Consider the following 15438-nt stretch of genomic DNA (forward strand, 5'->3'; position numbering starts at 1 on the left):
GGAATTCAGTGTCTCTTATATGCTGTAGGGACCAATTTGCCGACATAGCTGACATGGTTCGTCTCCACCCTTTCATGGTCGATGCCCTGTGCAGCCGCCAGGTCTCAGTGTTAGTTACCCATCAGGGATATTTACGGCTAGAAAACATCTAACCGCCACTATGAAAGCAGTGAATGGTGGAACATTTCAAGAGATCTGGCATGATGGCTAAATACCCAATTGAAATGTTAACTGTTCTTTGTTGTTGTGAACCTTTATGTTCCATTAAAATTATTTTATATTCCCGTAACATCAGTGAAAGTGTTGAAATTACTTACTAAGGAATGCTGGTCATAGGCTGCTGGGTCCATGGACGCTGAGCTTCCACGCCGAGACTCCGCGCGGCCGCTACCCGTCTCAGAAACACCCAGTCCAGCTTCTCCATGCTGAGTTATCCCTTCTCTGTACATGAGCTCCTCCTCTAAGACAGACTCGGGCCCAAGGGAGCTCTTCGGCGTTGGCATGGGAGTGGCGGCTGTGTGCATTATTATGGGAGGAGCCATAGTGCCACGAGGGTCAATGTGACCATTGGCTGTCATCATCAGAGAGTACATCTTAAGCTCTATGGATAAAGATTACTAGATTATCAGTCGAATACTTATATCAAATCAAGCAGCTACAAGAAAATAAAGTGCCTGATGATTAGAATGTTTTGGGATTTTATTTTATCTACCCGTGTCTCTGAGTTGTTCAACTTTGTCGTCCTCGTCAAAATTGTCGGATTTCTTTTCATCGTCTGACTCTGATCGATTGGCATCACCCTAAAAGACACAATTATGTACATAGAAAATGAACCCATGTGCGAGTTGCTGACTCGGATTTTTGATTTTCACTATATTGTAGAAAAATCCAGGGCCTATTGTCTTTTGACAGGAACAACAGTTGGTTTTATGTTTTTTTTCTATCCAGTGTAAGAAACAGGGCCAAATCAGATTACTATTGTAGAAATCTACAAAAAATAAAATAGAATAAAGAAATAAATAGCCACAAAATATGGAAGCAATGCGTTTTTGGATTAACCCTGACACTACAACAAAAAAAAAAACAACAAACTCCAGACATGACAGAATGGAAAAGCACCAGATAAATGATAAATTATGCATCAGTTGCACCCTGAACATAATTTATATTATTGTAATCCATGTGTGCAGAAGGTATCTTCTTCTAACAATAAACTAGATTATACAGTGAGGGTTATGCTATTTTATCTCACTCCAGAACTTAATTTCCTGCATTTTAATGCAGGTCGCGAGAAGTAGGGGCTAACCCACGGTGCTAATCTGTGCATTTTAGACAGTGATCAGTGAAATACAGTTCAGCCCATCAATACAGTCGTAAAAAACAATAGAGTCATTCTCACCTCAGCCTGGAAGCCTTCGACTAAGATGGCGACCAATAAATTGAAGAGCACATAATTGCCAAACGTCATGAGAGCAACAAAGTAGAGAGCCGCCCATGGAGAGGTAGAAGCCATGCCGTTGTACAGCACCACGTTCCAGTCCTCCTGAGTAAGGATCTGGAATGTGGATTAAAAAAACAAACAAAAAAAAAACACAGACAGAGATTTAGGCATGAACTGGAGGAGAAGAGATGGATGACAGCAGAAATAAAAGAGGACAGAAGAAGGACTGGGAGGTTTTGAAGACGTGTAACTAAAAGGCAAGGAGTAGAGAGTTGAAGAAGAAAAAAAGCAGCATGAGCCGATGTGTTAAACAGCACATAAATCGATTATATGCTTTATAAAGCCCAGTAACGAGCTACTTGCATCAGAACAATAATCTAATTTAAGGAACCTATTGGACTGCAAGTTGCGTCCAATAGTGGAAGCAGCTGGATGTAAACGTCTGTCTTTCTGTGCCTGCAGTCGGATAAACATGACTGACGGAAGAGTCCAAATCTGCACACAGCATTCATGTAGGCTGGCTCTGCCTACTCATTTACCACTCTGGGCAAAAAGGCAGAGTCCCTCTGTGCAGCTTCTGTGAACTATGATACGCAGCTCTGCACAGATCTGTGTGGGGTTTTTTTTCTGCTCGCACACCTTGATAACTATAGTAAAAGTGTACAAAGTACGAAGCGAGAGGAACTTTCTCAAATGACAGTTGGCGGTGGATAAAATGCCTCTTCAGCACCAAAGAGAGTCCACTGCAATGTGCGTTCCACCCTTCTGCTGATGCATCCCGTGCGGAAACAGAAAAATGGATCTGGAGCAATTGAACAATGTCTCCGCGGGGAGGTGGAGCAAAAAATAGAAATCATGGTGAGGGATAGATGCCGCATGCAATTAGATACAGTTTTTGCATTTCACAGCAGGCTTGGGGCAATTTCACATGCATATAAAGACCCTTTGGAGTTGTATTGACATGTGATTTGATCTGGGATGCCTAAGTAAAACAAAGGAAGGACACACAATGTTCCTACTGTATTTCTTGTGTGTTTACTGTGCAAACACTGTGCTGATTTATTTAGCTATTTCCATTTCTTTGAGATTAGGAAAAACTCAGTGCAATGTTTGAGGATTATTTTAAAGAGAGATCAAGATAACTAGCCAATTGGGTAATGCATAACTAAAGATAGACATGTAAATACCCTATAAAAAAAGACATTTTCCCCTCACTGACAATAAATCAAGACTAAAGGGTTCTTGATTAGATCAGATCCAAAATTATTTCTATTTACCAGTAAAGTGAGAAAAATAACTTTTCATTAAATCATACAAACCAAGAAGCTACAAACACTTAGATTACAAATTGGGAAAGAAAGTTCAGATGTCATTTTACACCAATGGAGAACAAAAATTTAAATATCTTGTGAAGATCCTGGCTGAAGCTGGTGTCATTATCTACAATGTTATGTTAAGAATGAAATTCAGAAAAAAATTGCCTAAAACAGGGGAGTAAACACAAGGGAAATAGAAAAACTCACCTGGAATACAGTGACAATGGCCCAGAGAAGAGAGTCAAAGTTTTTGCGATCAGGAATGGTGTCCCCGTTCTCCATTCTTTGACTGAATTTACATCCAAAGAGATGCATGCCGAGTATACTGCGGAAACACAAGATATGCATTAAAGACCCTCTGAATGCACAGGAGCAGACAATGTTGATGGCACCGCTAAAATAAAGGAATCCAATCAAAATAAATGTATCTTTTTTTGAGTGATCTCACACTAAAGATGTTAAAATACATGGTGGAACAATTGTTAATACCCCTTAAGTTCGCTTAAAACACTTGACCAGAGTTTTTAGAAACTTCCCATTTATAATCTATAACTTTCAGTTTCCTCATGGTAATGATGTGATGCAGAAAACCTCTTGGCCACATGTCACTAGCCTGGATAAGGATCCGTGTTCATCTTGTCCAAACAGAATGAGTTGGATTCTTAAAAAACTCTTTAAGCCTCACTTGGTTAGAGAACTGGAGCAAAAGATGGCATGCTGAGGGTCACTGACTCTCTAAAGCAGTCATCCCGCTTACTGACTGGTTGTTATGGATAGATTCCAGACAAAATTTTATTTTTTGTCCTACCATCACAAGCGTAAAATATGGATCTTCTAAAATCTTCTAAGACTTTAACATAAATAATGTCATCTGTGTCAGACCAGACTCAGACAGACTGTGCATACTCTGCGAGCTAATTCAGCTGTAGACGGTTGAGATTTTATAGCTTTTTAGCAATTTTGTCATTCTTCTCGACTTGATCATATTTAGGCTACCTTCAGTTTTACAATGACAATCTCAGGCATTACTGTTTGCAAGCATATTAGTTGTGTATTATAATAGTTCACAAGGATGATGGTGGCTGCTTAAACTCTGTTTTATTTACCACAGATGTTCAAATCTTGGATCTGGGAATGATATTGAAACAAACTTACCAATGTACTCATTCAAAACCAGTGGAATTTCCTAATTGAGGTGTTCAGGGACCGTGCTGTCTGGAAATAACGACACCCATTCCAACAATCTTTCAATATGTTCCTCAAAGTCTTTCAATATGTTCCTCAAAGGATGTTTAGGCACTGTGTGTGTGTGTGTGTGCGTGTGTGTGTGTGTGCGTGTGTGTGTGTGTGTGTGTGCGTGTGTGTGTGTGCGCGTGTGTGTGTGTGTGAATCATCTTGGATCTTGAAGTGTTTTCTGTGACATGCCACAGTAAATTGAAAAAATAAATAAAAATATGTCAAGTTGTCCAACGGTTTCATTGAGTCTGTCTGAATAAGCTGCTCTATAGTCGATTGGTATTTGTTATAATAAATTTGAGAACCAGTTATCTGAAAAGTGCAATGTGCAACTGTATGCTGTAATTGTGTGAAATGATAGAGGATTATGTTATCCTTCTGGCTAAAGGTGTGTGAGGTAAAATATCATGGTTACCCATAAGTGATTTTGTTTAAATACAAAAATTTGTATGTCTCAATTTGTTCTTGTATAAACCGTCATAAATTTGTACTTCATACTTTCTGTATGAAATCATGCTAGCAAACTTGTCCGTGTCTCAATGTGTTTACAGGATGAAAGCAACGGCAACAATTCATGGACAAACAAACAGGAGGGGCAGCAGATTTCCCCGTTTCTGCACCTGAAAGTGAAGATGAAGAGCATCAGCAGCATGCAGAAGGTGGCCACGTTGTCCATGGTCTTCATCAGCACCACCAGCTGCCTCCTCAGGGCCGGCAGAAAGCGTACGAGCTTCAGGACTCGCAACAGGCGAAACGTCCGCAGGACCGACAACCCTCCGTCCGATTGACCTATTATCTCCCACACACTGACAAACATAAACAAAACAAACAAAAAGAAAAAAACAACAACTCGTCTGTGAAATGAACAAGTGAATGCTTTTAAAAATCTGTAAAAATCAAGATTAGAAAATTGTTATGGAGTAACATTACCTTATGATGACGATAATGCTGTCAAAGATGTTGTAAGGGTTTCTGATGTATCCAAACAACCCAAAAGCCAGCAGCATGAAGCCCATCTCCAGCACAAACATGCTGGTGAAAACAATGTTGCTAATCTCCAACACATCAGTCAATTCATCGGGCTGGAGGGAGAAAGAAAGAGAGAGATTAAAAGTGAAAAGCAGAGACGAGAGGAAAAAAAAATTAAACAGACAAAAAACGAATAAATACTCTCTTATCGTTGAACTCTAAAACTCTTTTGGCTCCTTGTGATCTGAACAGAGAAATTATCAATCAAGTTCAGAGCTGCGGTCAGGCCACATCAATCGGAGAGTTCCAGCCGCACCGATACATCACTGTTGATTTACTGCACTCACCTCACAGTATGGTCAATGATCCAGAAAAGAGTTGACTGAGCCTCCTTCTGCCCCTCATAAAGGATGTATTCAATTCTTTTATGAAAAATTCAGCAATTTTTGACTCAGCTAAATGCATTATGGAACCGTGTGTGGGTTGAGTAAAGGTTTTTGAATAGGTTCTCGTAAGTAGTGTAACAAATTTGTTTACACTTTTGCCTTAGGAAAAAGCCCTCATGCACACAAGAAAAACACTGAGATATTAACCTCTTTGTTTTATATTTGGAAATATATTCAGGACAGGAAGGTTCATTTGGACATATAAAAAATGCAAGCACATTCAACATTGCAAGCAGTAAAAACAGTTCAAACTCTACAAATATATTTTTAAGAACCCACTTCTGCAGAAATTTCAGTTGCATCATTTTGATCTTTTTTGCTTCTTATATTTTGCTGCCAGTTTTTCAGCTGGACAGTATCATCGGCTCTAGGCAACGAGCTTTATGCAGTCGCAAAGATTTACATGTAATGAATAATTATGATCCCCATATGACTGAATCTTTCTTAATTATAAATCATAAATTCTTAAACTCTGCTTTCTGCCTCAAAGTGGGTGAAGCCCTGAAGCCTGAGATCCCCCCCCCAAAAAAAAAAAAAAAAAAAGAATAAATAAATCATCTCATGTCATGCAAGGAAGACTCGTTAAAAGATATTGCGTTTCTTTTCATGTGGGGATCAACAAACTCTGGTCCTTGCGCTTGGCGATGCCGAGTCCAGACCAGTGGAGACAGAAAAGGAGAAGGAAAATGTTTAAGACTAAAGCGGAAGGGATTAATTTACAAAAATCCTATTATGACAGATCCGAATTACCCTTTTAGTCCCATGGGTAATTCTGTTTCTCCATCACCCTGAAAATATATATGCAATATGATTAACTGGTTTTACATCTGGATTCTTCATAAGCTGCGTGGAATCGAGCAGCGTTACGAATTGTGTGCTGCAGAGTGCAGCATCACTGATGGCGAACGGCAACACAAAATCGAACTGGTTTCAGAAACGGGAACGTGACACATTAGCATAACCATAATTTTAGGGTCAGGACAGAGAAGGACATTTCCCCTCACTTTTACATCAGGCAATTTTTGATTCCCCTGCAGATTCTGCCACTCAAAAACAAAGATAGGCCATATTAAACGGATACAGGTCGAGCACTAGTTCCAAGAAGAAGACGAACACTCAAGGTGAAGCCTGTTTCGCTTTAAACCGTCTATAGGCTCTTCGAATGGTTCTGAAGTTTCTCGCTAATGTGTCTTTAGTCGCCTCTGCAGTCACTCCGTCTTGCTGCAAAAGGCACATAAATGTATCTGGCCAGGAGTCTGGGTGGCCTGGCCAGAAAGTTAACATGTTGGCCGTTTCTTTGAATGGATCAGACAGATTTTTAATATCAGAGCTTCCACATACAGTAACATTTGAATCTGTGTCTGTGTTTCACTTGTCATTAGTGGTAATGCTTTTATTCATGCTCATGTTATATAATTGCTTTCTCCTTGAAAAGTGTCTCAGTTTTATTAAAAGTCCAGACAAATAAAATGTGGCGGTAATATTATTATTGTTGTGAACTGTAGAACCTCAGCAACAGCAACACAGCCTCAGCTTAATCCATCCATCCATCCATTTTCTTGCACCCTTTTTCCCTCAGTGGGGTCGGGAGGGTTGCTGGTGCCCATCTCCAGCTAACGTTTCGGGCGAGAGGCGGGGTCACCCTGGACAGGTCGCCAGTCTGTCGCAGGGCAACACAGAGACACACAGGACACACAACCATGCACACACACACTCACACCTAGGGGCAATTTGGAGAGGCCAATTAACCTGACAGCCATGTTTTTGGACTGTGGGAGGAAACCGGAGTACCCGGAGAAAACCCACGCACGCACAGGGAGAACATGCAAACTCCATGCAGAAAGACCCCAGGCCGGGAATCGAACCCAGAACCTTCTTGCTGCAAGGCAACAGCTCTACCAACTGCGCCACTGTGCAGCAGCCTCAGCTTAATGCCAAAGAAATACTTTTTCTTTCATTTTTTTCTTTGTTTTTTTTTTTTACTTGTGTGTTAAATTACACATAAATGACAGTACCAACTGAATCCATGAGGACTGCTGGTTTTCTTGGTAGTAAAATACTAAAACCCCCCACTCCAAATAGCAGTTTGAGTGGGCTTATGTATATTCATCTTTCAATGACACTTTACAGTCCATTCAGTGGCAACACTATGACTCACAAAGTAGGTCAAACCAATGCAAAACAGCTGAAAAGGCACAAACATGTGAGCTGAAGATAATGACACGTCAATGCTTGAGTTGTTTTGCTGATTATTTATTATAATTTTTTTTATGATCCAGAACTATTTGGGCAAAACTCATTTCCACCCCCTGGCCTGGTAAAAAGACAACACTGCACAAAAAGCAACACTGGGATAGTTTAAGGATCAGAAAAGCAGGATTTAGTGATTGTGCTATTATTTTAACATCAGCATCATTTCATTTAGTACTATGTTCCCTCAGAGGTAATGATTCTAAACTGTCTTTATTAGACAAGCACTTTCATACACAACGGTGCGTCTAAACACAACATTGTTACCAATGCACAAGAGGTTAGATTTTGAATTTTAATCATCTTAAACAGCTCTGAATTTGACCTTGCTTTTTGGATATAAAGATGAAAATCAGAACAAAAGGAGAGATTCAAACCCACACATCCGGCTTTTGTTGCAAAGCAAAGAGTTGTGATGTTGATTATGTATTTTGGCTTATGGGACAAACACAAAGAGGCACATCAGTCTAAGACAGAAACAACAATTCATATCAAGTCAGTTATCTAATATTTTTTTCTGGTTCTTTTTGATGTTTTCCTTTGGATTTAATCCCAATATAATTACATTATCAATACCATCACAATAGACTGTATCCCTCAACAAATCAGACTTATTGACAATAAAATTACATATTTGGTATCAATATGACACTTACTAGAAGTGATGTAAATTGAAGACACTACATTTGAGCACACAAGTAATGTCTGACATTTTAAAGTAACGTCTGCCTCTGGAAAGATTTACTTTGTCTGGCAAAACAAGGTTAATATGAGTCATAGGTAAAGCTTACCACCCTCTATCAATGTTTGAGACTTTCATTTTGAAGTAAGAGAGGAAGTAACTCTTTAGTTGCTTAGTTAGTTCGATGAAATCTACTAATAAAAGCTGTGTGTTAGGCTGGCAAACAACATTTGGTTACAAAATCCATGAAGTCCACAACTTCTGGCAGCATCCCAGGTACCGCATAGAGCAAAAAATGTTAACAGAAGAACAAATTAAAACAATTTGTGTAAGAATAAAATATTCTTACTGTGGCGAGCCATTAGGGGCAACTGATGTTAGGATTAGGATGCAATTTAATGTGCCCTACCTGTGGAAAACAAAATAAAATAAACTCCACTGTGAATTTTTTTAATTTGATAATTTCTCACTAAAGGGAACTTCTTACATTGAAAATGGCAAGTTTATTAGCTTTGAAAAAAGCTTACGCAGTATTGACTTACAGTGAAAAAAAAAACATAAAAACAAGTCTACCTCCAAGTTTGAATCAGTCTAATATACACAATCAAAACACACTAACTGGGCACGCCATCAGTTCAAGGTCTCCTACATTCATAGAGCCTCTATGGACAGATTTACACTGTCAGGCTGAAAAAGAATTGGCTAGGTGTCACAAATGGAGGTAGATGGGTGCTACAGTGAGAAGGAGCTCATAAATAACACTTCAGTGTGTTTACATGGATGTAGTATTGCCCTAAAAAGGCAACGGCTCTCCCAGTCTTTCCCCATGTTTACATCACAAAGACAAAAGTGCACACATTTTGCCGTGAGAGAAAACTGAAGGAGACTGAGGCGAGGACAGCGAAGAGGAGGGAAATAAACAAAACAAAAAAACCCGGCGTGAATCACATCCGAGGACCCCTACAATCCAAGCGTCAGCCAGAAAGAATAAAAAAAAAATACAACACAAGCCAGGAACCTGACACCTAACTCATGTCAGGGTGTTTTTACGTATGAGAACAAGTGCTATATTAGTTTGTTTTGATTTTAAGACTCATCTAAGACACATCTGTACTCCATGGTTGTTTATATGAAAAGAAACATTTAAAAACTTTCTGATGTGTTCTTTTATTTTTTTCTTTTATTTTTTTCCTCTTTTCTTTTGGTAACTTGCCGTCAAGCACTTTGGTCGGCATTTTTGTTCCACGCATACAAATAAAGTTGAACTCTTGTCATGGTTTAGTGACCCTGGTTTTATGCTCCAAACAATACTTACAGACAATACATCGCGCAGACACACATTGTGAATCTCACCTGTTCGTGGTACTCTATTCCCATGCTGAGGGTATTGACGAGGATGGCGATCATAATCCCCCGGTTGAAGTATTTACTTTCCACTATTCTCCTCAACTTTTCCCTGAAGTCTCTCCAGGCCTGGACAGCTCCGTTCCTGCACGCAACAACCCCCCGGCGTCGGAACAGACTTCTGATTCCAGGTAGATCGCCCCCCTGAAAGGAAGACGTTTCATGACGTAATCAATATTCAGTGATTACCAATCCTTTAAAAATACATGAAACGATGCTCAAAGCTTACATGCTAGGAACAAACCAACACGTTATCTGAGTTTACTACGTTCCCGACAGTATTGACACCTAATCCTGACCTGCTGGAAGTCGCGGAGTCCATCAGCCTCTCCTTTGCCCCCCTCCAGGTCTCCTAGTTCCAGTTCCAGGGTCTCAAGGCTGCGGGCACACAGAGGGCAGCTAAGTAGCTCCAAAAGCAGAGGGCTGGGCACGACGCCTGCCAGCTGGATCAACAGCCTCTGGCGACCTTTAGATAGGAAGTGATAGGAATGGTCAGAACTCTGCCGAAGGAATATTTATGGCTGTTTTCATCCTGTGGGCTCTTTGGATTTTTAGTTATTTATACTTGCATTATGAGTACTGCTGGCAATAGCTGTTTAAAAAAATCTAATTTACATTTTGAAGGTTAAACAGTCTATTTGGTACTTAAAGTTAGCAAAATAAAATAATAAAATATGCTGACTTTTATTATTTTTGGCACAAGTGGCCTTTATGGACATCTATATATATATATATATTCTGTGGCATTAGTAGGCTTTATTCCACAACCACCCATTAATCAGCAGTTGTGGAAGGGAAAGTGGATGCCAGTATCCTCAGAGCGAATGATAAAATCTTGAAGTGAAATGTTGCTTGTTTTACTGCTATCAAAAGTTTTGAAGCAAGCAGTACAGCCCCGTTTAAAATCTTAAAACTGGAGTTGAAAATTCAACTATTTGACTTTCTTGCTGCTTGTTTGATTGTGACCAGGTTGCAACATGAGCTTCACAACCCTTGATATTGTTCTTTTAGTCCTTTCCTTGTAAATGTTGTCTTTTGATTATTGGGTGCAGTCAGCCTAAGTAAGCACCTTAATGAGGACTTTTTTTTTGTCCCCACCCCTCCTGTATCTTATGACCCTCCTGCTATATAAAAGCTCACACAGAGTCAGTGAGACCCTGCCAGACCACAGAGTACAAAACCGTGGGGTCTAAATGACCCCCGTCTCTTAAGGCCACACAAGGGTTAAGAAATTTCAAATAACAAGCCTTCTGTCACTTAACTCTACAGCGACGGAGTGCTGCGAGAGGTCTTGACAACTTCAGTTTTTCAGACATATTTTCAGGAAATTAGGGAATAAAGGTAGAGTGGAGGTTATTCAATTACGGTTAACAGAGGCCCATAAGGCCGAGACCACAATTTCCAAAACCGTACCAGTGCAGAGAGCAGCACCTTAAGCCTGATATGAAAAATATGTACATTTGGTTTGGATTTGAGGTTCAATTTAAGGTCAGTGCTGTTGCTATTTTAAGGTATATTAATATTTTGACATTTGTGTTAGAATAATAAAAAAAAGCCATTGTTAGACCTTGTAATGTAATACCTGAACTTCTGCACACAAAGCTAAAAGGTTGGGGTTTTTTTTCCCCCCACACAGAGCCAACAGACACTAGCCGTCACGGTAAGCACTGCAAGTTCATCCTTCATCATCAGTCTGGGTATCTGCACTCACCTTCTGTTCTCTGACTTAAAGTCAGTGTGGAGAAAATGCAGAGCACAGCTGAAAACGAACAGAAGCCGAGCTTAGCGACTGGAAACATCAGCTCTTTAAAAGCAGCTTAAACAGCAGGTAATTTGTTTCATTTATTTTTTTTCAGAATGCTGCCTGGGATAAATAGTGTAACAAGAATCTGTGCCATATTTTAAAGTCTGTCAGTAGTCAAAGTTTTAGCTGCTGATGTATTGTTCTAGTTTGAATCAAAATCTTGAAAGAATGGACATGCTACCTGAAATTATGTTTCCTACAATCCTAGATTGTTGCCTTGTTTGGTTAGTTTTACATTTCACAGCCAGAGTAAGTGCTTCTAAGAAGGGCTTGGGTTGGAGATGGTTTAGCAAAAGTAAAGAATTTACAAACCGGGAAAAGACCCAGAAGGTGTGTGTAGGTTGGTGTGTGGGAGGAAGTGGAGGGGGGCTGAAAACATGAATGCATGGGATCTCGAAAGAGTGCCTTCTCATTGTTGCTGCTACTACAGTCTGTGTGTTGAAACTATTTTACAATAGAGAATAAAAGTAGTTCCGTCAGCAAAATTTGCAGTTTGTATGTTTCTTGAGCGAGTAGACAAAGTGCTGCATCGGCAGATTTAACGAGTTCATCCCGCTAGCTTGGCAAGTGGATACGGCGAAGGAGAATACATAAGGAAAACTCGATGAGGCAAAAAGTGTTACCAAACAGGTGACTGAAATTAACACACACCCTTCATTTTTGTAGCAAATGGAGAAATGGTACAGCCTTCTGTTGATGTTACATAGAGCACACAAGAAAGCTGTACTGGAAGACGGATGCAAAAGTTGTGAAGTTGATCATTCTCTGTTGGTTTTAGTAAACATAGTTAATCCATTCAACATTTTTGTTAATTGTGATCCAAAGTAAGATAGATTCAAAACCTGCACGAAGTTCATGTTGTGCTTTGAATTCATCTGGAATTCCTCTTGGTTGACCTATAAGATTCAAATATACTGCCATTATGTAGTGGGTATGACTTCTGGATTGACTGCTGCTGGTTTTACAGGTTTCCACGAAGCCACTGCTAACCCTTAAAGCACAATGGCTCCTCAATGACTACAAATGGGTGGCATGACCTCCAGTTTCATGGATCCCATCCTGCAGAGCTTAGAAGCGAGCCGCTGATCAGACAAGCTAATCAGATTGGAAATCCTCAAAGATTTTTACCGATATGTGTTTTGCTGATATAGTTCACATGGCATAAACACACAAAAAAAGAGGATGCATTGCTTTAAAGGTGGCTCCTCTTTCAGGCCAGCCTGAAGAAACAGCAACTACTTAGTCTTAATTGACTTTCCCATGATACCTGTCCCCAACATCCCAAGGATGTTGAGAAAAAGCGCAAAAAAAAAAAAAAAAAATACTGGAACCTCTGATGTATTCTAGCCCCTGGTTTTTCTGCCCTTTCCCTTTCGTCACTAATATCTTACTTGAAAGTATCACACGCCACAAAATAATGGCTCTCTTCCACCAGGCACTAATCTACGCACACTTAATCACGTTTAGAGTGTCAGCAGTCAGCAGTGTGAGAACGAGCAGGTTGTCACTAACAGTCTCACCCCATCAGGACATGAACAGACAAGTCTATCATCTTTCCTCTGCTTTTTTTCTTTTCTTTTCTTATGTAACACACAGTGGTTGTTCTCCATCGTTTTCCATCTCTTCTTCATGCTGTCTCCTGAGAGCTTCTGTTTTTTTACTAATCTAATTTATTTTTCTCTCTACGCCCTCTTCTCATGGTCTCTCTCCCTGGCTACCTCATCTTTAATACTTTATGCTTCTCCTTTGAACCTCTTCTTTTTCATCCTCCTTTGTTTTGTTTTTTTTGTAGATACCCATGCATACCTGCTTGTGCTCATGCTGCTTTGCTCTGCTTAATTTCCCAAGTCTCTGATACGTTCAGTACACTGTGTTGACCCACTGAATCCAAGCCTTTTATCCACCTCTCTGAACTGATCACTGTATCACTCCGGACATTGATACATGAAGAATGTATTTAAAGAAGAAAGTATGTATAAAGTTAATTCCAACCTTTTATCAATGCCTTATTTATTTTTTGCCTATATGTCTGCATTGTGTGTGTGTGTTTTATTTTCTTTTTTTTCTTACTGTGCTGCCCCATGAGCTGGTAAAGCTTGTTCAGCGGCTCCGTGTGCTCGGACGCTGGGTGGTTCAATGGGTGTTGCTCCGGACTGCGGCCGCACTGCTTCGAGTGGGGAGGTGGCGTTTTACTGCTGTAGCTGCACACGAAAGACGGCAGAATGGTGGGATAGTTCATGCCCCCGTTCAGTCGCCCGAGCAGCGCTCCCATTCCCTGAGAGACGACGGCAGGACCGTCGCCGCTTCCGTTTGTACTTCCCCTCGGAACAGAAAGGGTCTTCATCTCCAGCGCCTCCACCCCTTCAGCGTGGCCTTCCTGGTCCGTGTGCTCGGCGACTGTGGTGTTTGCCGTGTGCTGCCCGCCGTTGCTGAGGTGACAGTGTTGGTGCTGATGGTGCTGCAGGAGGTTGTGAATTGGCCGCAGCCACAGTGCAGTGCCAGGTCCCGATCCCCTGCTGGAACCTAGGCCGTGTCCATTTCCACCACTGTTGCTGCCGATCCCGCTGCCGTTAGGGTTCACCTTTTTGCGCCGTTTGCTGATCGAAAGAGAAAAAAATACATTAGAGATCATGGAGAAAGAAACGTCCACCCGTTGGTGAATGAAAGGAGTAAAAAGCTTGGATTTATTTACATTATATTTCAGTAAACTAAAAACCAGTACTAAACTTTGGCCTGAGCTTGCATGCGTTCTTGGCGACAACTTTTAATCAAGCCTGAAGATGGAAAAATTTTTTTCTAGAACTGGTGGTTGGATCATGGAGCCCAGCTAAGCGGTTGTTAGCTCCCTGTTTCTATGACAATGTACATCAAGGTAGTTATCTGGCTTTGTAAATCAAACCAGTTATTTGAACAAACTGAAATAATGTTGTCTACTTCATGACTCAAGTGAATTTCATTTAGAAACAGGAAGAAGCCTAGACCATACCTGTGCCATCCGTAGTACATCCTCTGCAGCCTGCGCCTGAACTTCCTGTATAGGTGACTGATATATCGTAGCATCTCCTCGTAGCACGAGCCTGGCTCACTGTAACTGGCCAGAGTCGAGTCATTCGACATGTAGCGGGCACGCTGCTCCCTCATCAGGGCGTTCTCTCTTTGCTTCGTCTCAGAAAACTGGGTGGCGATGACCACGAGGCACAAATTGATCATGAAGAAAGAGCCCACCTGGTTGGAGAAAGTTAAAAGGAGATGTGGAACAATGCAAGCCTCGGCGTGTTGTCGTTTTCAGCTCAGAAACAACACAAACCACACATGATGACTGATTTATTGATGCACACAACCTGAAAGTAGCTAGAATGCAAAAGTCAATCAAAGACTTTTAAGATTAATATCTCATCTAAGAAATTGTTGTGATTTTGATTGGCTGTTGAAAAGCAACATAGTGACAATCACTTTTACTAGAGTATTGAAATTAAATTCAAAGTTAATACTGCACATACACAGCTGTCAAAAACATTTTTCACCCTTACAGGTATCGCCTGATTTTGTTGTTTGATCACACTTGCGTGAAGCAGAACATTCAATAAATGTCAAAATCGGACAAAGACAACCTAAGTAAATGCAGAAAGCATTTATGAAAGCATCACAAAACATGACGATTTCATAAAAAAAAAACGACTCAAATTGGAAAAGTAGCTTTCCCTCCCCTCACCTTGCTAAATAATACATTTTCTGTGATTAACCACAATTTTTGGAGAGTTCACCAGCCAAATCCAGGTCTGATTGCTCCCAGATCTCAACACAATGTTACAATGACAACATTTAAAAATATCCCAAAAAAGTACAGATGCGAAACAAATTAACTCACAAGTACGGAGGTGGAGATGGTT

The 15438-nt window shown here is 40.5% G+C and overlaps 1 protein-coding gene across 3 annotated transcripts in view; it reads right to left on the minus strand.

The window, feature by feature from the left end:
* The window catches only part of cacna1ha (calcium channel, voltage-dependent, T type, alpha 1H subunit a), a 131252-nt gene that overhangs the window by 32023 nt on the left and 83791 nt on the right, over window positions 1–15438 (minus strand). For all 3 annotated transcript variants that reach the window (XM_008416667.3, XM_008416668.3, XM_017306279.2), the window contains exons 9-18: window positions 14535–14773; window positions 13619–14145; window positions 10044–10210; window positions 9694–9888; window positions 4924–5075; window positions 4614–4799; window positions 2965–3082; window positions 1400–1555; window positions 713–800; window positions 318–601 (exon numbers count right to left, since the gene is read on the minus strand). In XM_008416667.3, coding sequence (XP_008414889.2) covers window positions 318–601; window positions 713–800; window positions 1400–1555; window positions 2965–3082; window positions 4614–4799; window positions 4924–5075; window positions 9694–9888; window positions 10044–10210; window positions 13619–14145; window positions 14535–14773 — 2112 coding nt within the window. The remainder of the gene's footprint in view (window positions 1–317; window positions 602–712; window positions 801–1399; window positions 1556–2964; window positions 3083–4613; window positions 4800–4923; window positions 5076–9693; window positions 9889–10043; window positions 10211–13618; window positions 14146–14534; window positions 14774–15438) is intronic.

This window comes from Poecilia reticulata, chromosome 8 (assembly GCF_904066995.2).
Source record: "Poecilia reticulata chromosome 8, P_reticulata-male-v2, whole genome shotgun sequence".
Taxonomy (NCBI): domain Eukaryota; kingdom Metazoa; phylum Chordata; class Actinopteri; order Cyprinodontiformes; family Poeciliidae; genus Poecilia; species Poecilia reticulata.